Source organism: Nelumbo nucifera, chromosome 3 (genome assembly GCF_055504915.1).
Source record: "Nelumbo nucifera cultivar China Antique chromosome 3, China Antique-T2T, whole genome shotgun sequence".
In the NCBI taxonomy this organism is placed as follows: Eukaryota; Viridiplantae; Streptophyta; class Magnoliopsida; order Proteales; family Nelumbonaceae; genus Nelumbo; species Nelumbo nucifera.
Window position 1 is genome coordinate 108,759,139 of NC_142651.1, and position 11,262 is coordinate 108,770,400.

At 40.6% G+C, this 11,262-nt stretch overlaps 1 protein-coding gene and 1 pseudogene across 1 annotated transcript; one reads left to right on the forward strand and one right to left on the reverse strand.

Moving 5' to 3' along the window:
- Positions 1-4,259: 4,259 nt before the first annotated feature.
- Positions 4,260-9,928, forward strand: PGN (Tetratricopeptide repeat (TPR)-like superfamily protein). Its single transcript, XM_010272554.3, has 2 exons — positions 4,260-5,502; positions 6,897-9,928. Exons 1-2 carry the CDS (start codon positions 4,879-4,881, stop codon positions 8,106-8,108), a joined length of 1,836 nt encoding a protein of 611 aa, XP_010270856.1. The 5' UTR covers positions 4,260-4,878; the 3' UTR covers positions 8,109-9,928.
- On the reverse strand, positions 8,616-9,875 carry LOC104607202 (pentatricopeptide repeat-containing protein At2g20540 pseudogene; annotated as a pseudogene).
- Positions 9,929-11,262: the final 1,334 nt, after the last annotated feature.

Here is an 11,262-nt window from a genome sequence, read left to right on the forward strand (position 1 = left end):
ATTAATTAGCATTTAACCTGCCATTAAGTGACATTTGAAAAAGATACAAATGCCCTTCAAGTGTCATTGTTTCTTCCATTCAAGAATGTTAAGGTTATGTTTGTTTGAGTGGGCATTATGGTGATTTCAACTTTCTTTAATAGAAGAAGCAAAGATTTAGAACTACTAATTTTTGAATAATTGATAAAAAAATTTAAATAACATTTATGTCTTTTTCAAATATCACTTAACGACTGATTAACCGTTATTTAACACAGGTATTGAATTGTCGCATTTTAAAAATATGAATATTAAATTATCGTATTTTAAAATTCGAAAACCAAAATTTTCTCTAGTTTTATTTTAACCGTGATGATTGTAAATATATCAGTCCAATCAATACGACAATGGTAAGACCCTCCACCCGAAAAGGATATAAATCACACTCCCTTGTTAAGTGATTGGCATAGTATAACGCTGGAAGAATTTTAGCCTCAGAATTTGTATTTCGTACCCTCCTGATGATTCCCGAAAAGAGAGTAGCATACTGTTACGTGAGTTGTGATGCAAATGGGGCCTGCTGTTTTGCCTTTTACAACTACTACTGCTGCATGTAAACGGGGTCCGTTAACAGCAAGGGTATCAATGAGGTGGAGTTGGAGAGTGATAACAAGTGCTTAGCCGAAGTTCTCCTTGAGAAAGTTCCTTGTCTGTGGTCCCTTATTACTTAGGATTCTACGAGGCCAAAGTCCTTTATTCATATATAAAGGCGTCAATTAGACTGGATTTCGTCCAATCTGATTCGATCTAACATGAATCTATTATAAATGGACTAGGTTCAATTTAATCTGATGAATATTTTAGACCATTTTGGATCCAACTCAATTCAATGTCTGGACTATTCAAGCTGAACACAAACATGGTTCATTAACACTTGTATTCTTTTCTTTTATCAATGGATTGGATATTGATTCAATCCAATCTAATTCAATATAAATCCAATACATATGGTGAAGGGATGAGAGGTCCATCATATGAATGGCCGAACATTATAGGAAAGTTGGGCGAAATTTCAAAATTTCTTTCACTTTCATCCGAGAATCATATTCCTTAATTTAGAAAACTACATTTTCAATGGTCGTTCTTGAATCAAAACCAGATCAAATTTGAAACCAAAAGGGAAGTGAGGGATATACTTGATACAAAGTAAAAGTAACTCTCAATGTAGGTGTCCACGCCCAAGGCGAAGACCAAAACCCGCCTCCACTAAAGATGACACAGTGTATGGTGAAGCAGGATCAGTATGATGGTTTTTCAGCAAGAACCTGAATTCTTCAGTAAGAATCGAACAAGGGCTGGTGAGCACGACTTCAGATTGTTTCTTCCAGCAATAAACAATACCAAGAACCTTTCTTGATCAGTTCCATAAGTGGAAATCGAATTGGGTAGGGCAACAAGAACTGGGGAGAATTCTGCAAGTTGCTGAGTATGAGAGAGTGTCTTTCAAATGGAGAATTCACCACATATTTATAGCCTTCTTTGGATCAGCCTCCTATCCAATTAGGAGAGAGTTTATTGATCCAAATCTAATATTTGGATCTGGACTCTTAAATGGATAAGACTTATCTTATCCTTAAGCTAATCCTAATCAGGATATAAATCAGATTTTTGCCCCCTTTTAATTAATTTATGTAAGCCCAGTTCGAAATGGGTTTTAGGCCCATTCAGTCATATTACTCACTTACCCTTTAATTTGCTGGCTAACTTGTCTCTCTTTGTATGACGTGGGACCCTAACATCGATCTACACATCAACCACATGGGTTCAACCCAGCCTCTATTACAAGGCCTGGCCGAATTCACTGTAAAATACAATGAACCCCTAAGTTCATCACCATTTACACTAAATGGTCATTGGGTCTTACCCTCAATGGTCTTATACTTAATGAGCCCACCATTTACACTAAATGGTCATTGGGTCTTATCCTCAATGGTCTTATACTTAATGAGCCCAACATTTACACTAAATAGTCATTGGGTCTTACCCAATGACTATGGGCAGATGCAAGATTAGCCCATTAGGTATTACCCTCAATGGTCTTATACTTAACCTCTCAACCCTTAATGATCATATACTGCCCGACAAGAGATGACCTCTCCCTCGGTAACAAGGTACAATGCTGCACTCTCTACTCACATGGATTCCGGGAATTAAAACCTTTTTACAAACAATTTGAAACCATAATATACAAGTATATCTCTATATAAATACATTTTGCAAAACCAAATTTCAAACACATTTGAAATCCACTACCGGTAGTTTAGGTTTCCATCAGAGAGTGCATTCCCCGATCATTCACTTTGTCCGACAAAGGGGCTGATCCTATCACTAAGATCACCCACTCAGATGAATTCTTGGACTGTCCCAACATACCCAGGTTTTAACCCCCTCTAAGGATCTCACTGATTCACATATCAAAGACAACCCAATCCGACACCTAGTGAAGTACCATAATCGAGTGTAGGGGTCAGGTGTAACAATCCAGTTTTGTCCATCTATCTCCAAGGTCCAGGGCAATACTGGAATCTGGTCCGATTCAGTTTCAAGAAAACCCACACTGTATGTACCTCAGGTCTCACTCTGGCAGCTAAGACAAGCCACTCCAACCAACTTGGTAGTACATCAGTATCAGCATTGACAAGATAAATCTCCCCAGATCTATCCAACAACTGTGAAGATTCTAAACTAACACGAGTCTCATAAATGTCCAGTTTAAGGGTATTTACACAGAAACGCACTAAATTACATGAATCAATTATGCACTTTTATTTATTTACAATAAATAACATAATGTATATCAATCTGATTAGAGCTAAGGGCATATACTAACAGATGCACCATATCCAATCCAACCCCATAAATACTTTGGATCATTAATTTTAGACTGGTCCAATTCAATATGTCTTATTGGTCTTTAGAATCCATCTAAATTGATTTTGATTTGATAGGTCGCAACTCAAAACCGATGTATCGACAACTTTTTAGTTTTTCACAAAGTAAACAAGTGCGCTGATTTTTTTTTTTTGCCAACATGGGCATATCCAAGAGGAGATACTATGTTTTTTAATTTCTCAAGGAGCTCCAATGTGAGCTTACGAATTTGCTCAAGAAAATCATATGAAATTTCCTCTTCTCCGTATTTATTGATGGTTTTTATGTTTTTGTTTTAGTGTTTGCTTTTGGGCAGGATTGAGTGGGTAAGGAAATGCACTGGATAACTATTAAAAATTTAGACCATCGCCCCCCTACCTGAAGTAAAGTTTTGGGTTAAAATAATTGTTACCTTAGCACATTTTTTTAGACGGTGGATGAACGTCTCAAAAGGATCAGTAACCAACACACGGTTCCAACAACTCATTACAGCTGTACATTGAAATTGTGTCATTGATAGCTGATCCAGACTCTTCCTGGGGTTTGATGTACTATCATCAAGCTGTTCCAACATCTCTGCCCACAGAAAATTACAGTTCCCTTGTCATTCATGGAAATATATTTCAATAGAGTAGTGTTTTGTAGATAAAGAGGTGGGAACAGTTCGTGGATAACAAATGAGGGGTAAGAATGTGAGAACAATTTATGGGTAACAAATGAGGAGTGAGGATAATGCCTCGCACCAGAGTCAAGGTTTTTAAAATCGGATTGGATAAGGAACCGTTTTGGAGACTGGTTTTCGAGTTGAATGGTTTGACTGTCTGGCTCAAATGGATAGTCTGTTCTAATAAAAAAAATTAAAAAATAATAATAATTAAAAAAACAACAAAAAACCGCCATTGTTTGAGACAATGATTCAATAATTCAACTGCTCAGGTTGGCAGTTTGTTGACAAAATCAATGGTTTTTTGCCAAAAAGTAGTTTTGGGGTGAAACGGAACGAGTTAAGTGACTGGTTCCTGGTTTTTCGATCTAACCATCCGGTCCGGTTTTGAAAACCATGCATTGAACCAATGGGACTTATGTATGTGTCACTGGTGGTGTGGGGCGAATTCAGATCTCCTCTCCTCATAGAGCACTCCTTACACCAACTTCACAATGCGTCTAGGGCTCACATCGAGAACATCTCCCATACTTTATATTGTCATTCAAGGAAAGATGTTTCCAATAGATAGTGGGATGGAGCTGTGAAATCGGTGTGAAGAGCATTCTTAATCTGCTCCTCCCACAACAACGGGAGTACTTTGAATATATTGTTCATAGAGAGATGTTCTTAATACGGAAATATATGGTGGGATGTGATTGTGAAGTCGATCGGTGTGAAGAGCAGATCCGTATGTGGGATAAGTTGAGGTGAGCCTTGTATGTATGAAACCACAAACGCCAAATACCAATCTCTCTTTAGTCTTTACTGGGACTCCACCAAAGACTGGTGCCCAAGGACAAGTTATTCCGGGACGGGGTCCGCTGCCCACAGAGCGCGCACCACAGCTCATCTATCCGTGCATTGGGAGTATCTCCCCAGTCCCCATGACAAGTGGGGGAGATATCCCCCGTGCGCGGATGGGATGGGCAGTGGGGCGCGCTAGTGGGCAGCCGATCCAATCACAATTATGGGCTTCCACCGTGTCATCGTCTTTAGTTCAGTCTATGGGCCTGGGGTGGGGTGGCAGGTGCAAATGCAGCACAGTCCTTCGTTCCCAAAGTTACTAGGCTGTTATCTGTATGGTATCATCCAACCCGATAGACCTTCATATACAGCATTCCCCCGCCCCGTGGACCGTGGTCTTTCTATCTTCCTGTCAACGACTTTTATTGTACATTGATCGTAGAAATGAAGAGTGAAACAATATGAGATGATCACATCGTGTTCGGTGGTTGGTTTAATTTTCGTTGCACAAACCTTAGATGAATATCTCTAGATTACTTTCCAACTCTCACTTCCCTTTAGTCCCACCACACATCAGACTTCCATTGGTTTGGACCCGCGGACTCGCTGCGCACCACTCAAATGATCTACATCTACCCATTCCTACCGAAGCATCCTCAATTTTAGCCACCAAACTTGTCACCTCATATTTCCACAGGGGACGGCTTGAACAAGCACGTAAACTATTCGACGAAATTCCCAACAGAGACGTCGTACTATGGACGGCCATGATATCTGGATACACTTCTCGTGGTCTTTACTCCAACGCATGGGCCGTGTTCTGCCAGATGACAAGCCAAGGAATGGACCCCAATGAGTTTACCATATCAAGCGTTCTCAAGGCGTGCAAAGGCATGGAATCTTGTTCCTGTGGGCTCATGGTTCATGGTTTGGCACTCAAGCACGGCCTGGATGGATGCATATACGTGGAGAACACGCTCATGGACATGTACGCAACGTGTTGTCCTAGCATGGACGATGCATACATGGTTTTCCGGCATATCCGTGAGAAGAACGCCGTTTCGTGGACTACCATGATCACCGGATACACGCACAGAGGAGATGTCTATGGTGGACTTCAAGTATTCAGGCGAATGATTCAGGTTCAACACTTCAACTGTGAAAATCATCTCTAATCTCCTAAATAAACAAAAACTTATATATTACTACAATATTCTTATGATTATTACTGTGATGGTAATGATGATGATGTTTTGATCTGAATTCTGGAGCCACGAGGGTATTTCAGTTTCAGCTCAAACGTGGTTCCATACTTCGATTCGATGATGCATTGTTATTTTTGGTGGGCCTAAGCTAATTTTTAGTTAAAAACCAAACCCAATTTATAGCCCATTTCGCTAATAGGCCTGGACTGGAGTACAAGCCCAGATAACCAGATCCCATTCCAATTCTCGTTCCCATCCCATCCTATCTACAGAAACAGCAACACAAACCACTTTCCCAATTTTTCTGTTGCCAAGTTTTTTCTTTGCCATCTTTGTTAATTTACAAACATTATTTTTTCCCTCCCTGTGTCCCTGGTCCTTAGCTTATGATGAACAGATGAAGTTTATCACATGCCTCAATTTTAGCTTCTCATACTACTTTTTTACTTTCCTTTTAGCTTTTTTTTTTTTTTGTAAATTTTGAAGTTTTCATCATTTCTACTCTTTTGCCAAGGTTTTTTACATTCTTTTATTTAAAGCAATCGTTTTTCTCAAATGACCTTACGAATCTATTAATTCCACCACCAAGTTTTGTTGGAAGCTTGTCCTTTCCCCTATGATTCTCATAGTCATAAAACCTCCATACGGGGTCATTTTAGAGCAACTAAGGTGGCTGAATTGAATGACTCATTGCTTAATGGCTGAATGACATTAAATAAGTTGTTGAGCTCCTTAATGGCTGTTTTTTTTTTTTTGAATCCACCTTAACCTTAATGGCTGAATTACATGTTGATTATTATACCCCTACATATTTTATTCTATGACTATTTTATCCACTAAAAGGCAAATCAATAGTGGTGATATGTGGGGTCGTGGTACACCCCATGCCCGGTAGACCGGTAGGGGCTTCTAGTTCTTTTCCTAAATTACCAAAAGAAAAAGGCAAATCAACAAGTCATTCAGTTCAGCTTCTTTAGCTATTACTAAATGGATCCTAATCATCTAAAGACACATATGATACAGTTGTTCTTTCCTTTGCAGTCTTCCATACAGTGGAATTAGTAATTGCTCTCGATTACAGGTGACCTTTACCTTCTAAGGAGAATGAGGCCGTCCCCCTTCAATGCTTCAAAAAGAGCCTTTTACTTAAAGATGCAGTTATATTTTTCCTCTCCATCTTTCTAGATACACTCCCCAGCAGTCTCTTCAAGCTGTTTAATAACTAACAGAGATAAATGGGTATTCATATTTCAGTAATTTCAACTTCTAAGTTTCATCCTCTCGCACACTATTGAATATCTAATTTACTCTTGCTTTTTCATTACAAACAGGAGGGTGTGGACCTGAATCCTTTCAGCTGTTCCATTGCAATCAGAGCTTGTGCTTCTATAGGCATCCCATCTTTCGGCAAGCAGATGCATGTTATGGTGATCAAATGTGGTTTTGACTTCAACCTCCCTGTTGCAAATTCTTTATTAGACATGTACTGTAGGTGCAATAGTTTATCTGAAGCAAAACGCTACTTCCATGAAATTCCACAGAAAGATTTGATCACATGGAACACATTGATTGCTGGATATGAAAAATCTGGTTCTGATTGGTCTCTCAACCTATTTTTGCACATGCTATCAGAGGGTCTTAGCCCGAATTGCTTCACATTTACCAGTGTCATAGCAGCTTGTGCTAATTTGGCACTTTTGAATTGCGGAGAACAAATTCATGGAGGGATATTCCAAAGAGGACTTCAAGGGAACTTACCATTAGATAATGCTCTTATAGATATGTATGCAAAATGTGGATGTGTAGATGATTCACGCAGAATCTTTGATGAGATGCCTCAAAGAGACCTGGTTTCTTGGACTTCAATGATGATGGGATATGGAACCCATGGATATGGAAAAGAGGCAATTGGACTGTTTAACAAGATGTTGGATTCTGGTATCAGACCTGATCAAATTGTGTTTATGGGGGTTCTTAGTGCTTGTAGCCATGCTGGACTTGTATCTGAAGGCTTGAATTATTTTAATTCTATGGCTACCAATTACCATGTAACCCCAAATCAAGAAATTTATGGGTGTGTTGTGGACCTGCTTGGACGTGCTGGGAGGATCAAGGAGGCTTATCAACTGATAGAGGCAATGCCATTCAAACCTGATGTATCTGTTTGGAGCGCATTGCTTGGAGCTTGCAAGGCACATGGAGATTCAAATCTTGGTCGATTGGCTGCTCAGAAGATTCTAAGTTTGAGGCCTAATGGAGCTGATACTTATGTTATACTATCAAATATTTATGCTGCTGATGGTAAGTGGGGGGAATTTGCAAAAGTGAGGAAGTTGATGAGAGGGATAGGGTGTAAGAAAGAGGCAGGAGTGAGTTGGATTGAGGTAGGGAATCAGGTATATAGCTTTGTAGTTGGTGACAAGGTGGGTTCCCACATTGAGATGGTGTACAGAGGGTTGGAAATGCTTGTTCAACACATGAAAGAAGTAGGGAATGATCTTGACTCAGATTGCTTGTTGCATCTATTGGAAGATGAGTCTTAAGAAATTGTAAAACTTAATTGAATAACTTGAGAAGGTATGGGTAGGGACCAGGGAAGAAAGAAGAGCACCTTAAGTTTTTTAAAGAATACAACAAAAAAGGGCAGCCCAGTGCACGGCCTTACCTTTGCAAATACATAGAGAGGCTGTTTTCATGATTTAAAGATTACAACACTTTAGTTCATTCCCTCTATGTCATTAGGTATCTCTACAAAGGTGAATTTTTGCAAGCAAGTCATTAGGCTTGCTTGACATTGGAAGCTTGAAATGGGTAGGAGGTGGGAAAGCAGAAGAAAATTTTTACTATATATAATGCCGATACTTGCCTTGGCTTCATGTCCATGTCATAAAAGTTAAATCAGAATATCAATACTTACAGGGGAGGATTCGGCTCTCCTTCATGTCCATGTCATGCACCCTTGTTCACACAGATTCTTTATAGCAGTATTGGTGTTGGATGCATTGCTAGGTCCTGGGTGAACTAATGCATCATGCAATTAGTTAATTAGATTACATAATGGCACTCCATCCAGCTTCTCTTCCAATATCCACGTCCATCATCATCCTTCTAACTCCAACGGCGTCATCCCACCGACCATCCATGGCATACATATCGGAGAGACCTGTGCATCCGGATAGACCATGGGGTTGTACTTTTATGATCTGCGCTGCTACAAGCTCTCCCAATTTGGTATTACCATGAACTCTGCACGCCCCAAGCAAAGCTCCCCAAATTCCAGCGTCGGCCTTCATCGGCATGGCTCCGACTACCTCTACCGCCTCCTCAAGCCGCCCTGCTCGGCCATAGAGGTCCACCATGCACCCATAATGCTTGACATTTGGCTCAATGCGGTAAGTGTCACTCAAGCACGAGAAGTACGCGAATCCATCATCTATTAGCCCTGCATGGCTACATGCATTTAGGACCCCGACGAGTGTTGCACTGTTGGGCTCCAGCCTTAACCTCTGCATCTCCCTGAATAACTCGATGGCCGCTTGGCCACGTCCATTCATGGCCAACCCATTGATCATGCAACTCCACGACATCACGCTTTTCGTGGGCATGGTCGAGAAGACGTCCATGGCCGCCTCTATGGCTCCGCACTTGGAGTACATGTTAACCAGGGTGGTTCCTAGGATCACATTGAGCTCCATGCCCCTAACTTCAGCATGGCCATGAATCATCCTTCCAAGTGCCAAATCTTGAACCTTAGCGCAAGCGCTTAAGACGCTGACCAAAGTCGCATTACTGGCATGAACCCCTAAACTCCTCATCTCCGCGAATAATCGCAAGGCGTCCGAAAGAAGCCCACGGGTGATATAGGCGTCGATTATTGCACCCCATGAGACATTACTTCTGTGACGCATTCCGTCGAACGATCGTGCGACGTCGCTGAGGTCCCCGCATTGACCATACATGTGCACGAGAGACGTGCTGGCGAAGGTCCCAACGTCGAAACCATGCTTTATAAAATGGGCATGGACTTGTCTGCCCTGTTGGAGAGCCGGAGCACGGGAACATGAGGTGAGTAGGAAGCAAAATGTGTACTCATTTGGGTGGAGACCTTGGAGCAGCATATTGTGGTAGAAGGAGAGGGAACTGAGTGGGTTTGAAGTGAGCATGGAGGCTTTGATCATGATGTTGTAGGAAAAGACGTCGGGGTTTGGGATTTGGTTGAAGAGGAGATACGGCAAAGGGAGGTTTGGAGGATGTAAAGAGAAGGCAGCTGTGATGAGCAGACGAGTTGCGAAGAAGACATTGAGAAACATACCAGTGGTGGTGATGAGGCCATGGATTTGGTTGAATTCACTTGTATTTTTACATTTGTCTAGTTTAGATAAAATGAGGTGGGGTAGGTTTAGGGGATGAGCAGCTAAATTTGGAGGGAGTAATGGACTGTGAGTTCCCTTTAGGAGGGTAGATGTGGATTTGGCACGGTGGAATATGCAGTAGAGAAATGATGTTGGGTTGGGAATGGAGGTTAGTGAGTAGTAATGTGGCATTAATTAAATTAAAATCTTGATAGTTTCTTGATACTAATGTTGATCAGTAGTTATGCCAAATGCACCAGGAGTCGCCGCTAGTCTACATAAAGCACAAATTAATGAATCATTTATGTGAGAATTGAAAATGGAACAAATGGTGCAGCAGGTGGCAATTGGATGGGTTGGGATTTCACCACCCTTCAACCCATTAACAACTCATTTCATTAGGTGGAGGTGCCTTTTTGGGAGAGAGTCTGAAAGGATGCAACACCTAACCCATTTGACCCTTTTTTTCTCTTTGGAACTTTCAAAGACAGAGAGAGAGAGAGACCATTTGATTGATTGTAGGCAGAATGAATTGTAGGAAGACGAGTGTCAAAATGATGAGTTGTTATAGGCTATAGGCCATTTCTTGGATCGGGGGTCTGAAAATTGAAATCAAGGCTTCTTAGAAATGGCTTTAAGTTTTTAGCCCATTGAAAACCCCCGATCTATTCACAACGACACATTGCTAATGCTTGCTGGCCACAGCTAGCCAGGTTCACCCAGTCGCACACATGGAAAATATCGGTGACATAAAATACAAGAGATAGTTGCCTGGTTGTTTGAGGCTACACCGCCCAATGGATGACTTATTGATCTTTTGATGTGATCGTTAAGCAAGTGCAATTTATGAACCGCTAATTCTTACTCATAAATATAGAGCAATGGGTCTCCAATTATGGGGTGGACTGGACACAAATCAAGTCTTTTATACGCTATTTGAGTTCGGTTCTTGAAAAGCTCCATTTGGATCAGGTTTTAAATCAAGCTTAAACCAAATATAAAAGTTCATTGGTTCATCGAGCTCAATGAAGCAGCTTGACTCAGAAAACTCACGAGTCTAATCGAATTTAATTACATTATATTAATTTTTGTATATAATAATAAATAATTTTATAATTAAAATAAGAAAATAAATTTTTATTTGTTGGCTAAATTTCTTTTCTAGAATATATGATGAATGATGAGAAATGACTGTTTTTTTAGAGCTTCTAACCCAAATCGACTGCACGGTGTAGCATTAGTGGAAGGAGTTACTGACTTGACTCAGGTAGTTTTGTTATCACCAATACAACGCCTTAGCTTCCGGAAGCGGAGCTGATAGCTATTCGTGGTGTCCCCCTAAGGA

Excerpts from the sequence above, each read along its gene's own strand:
- PGN (XM_010272554.3), top strand. The coding sequence starts at position 4,879 with ATGAATATCTCTAGATTACTTTCCAACTCTCACTTCCCTTTAGTCCCA. Across the intron at positions 5,503-6,896 it reads TATTCAGGCGAATGATTCAG|GAGGGTGTGGACCTGAATCC; the intron begins GTTCAACACTTC and ends CATTACAAACAG.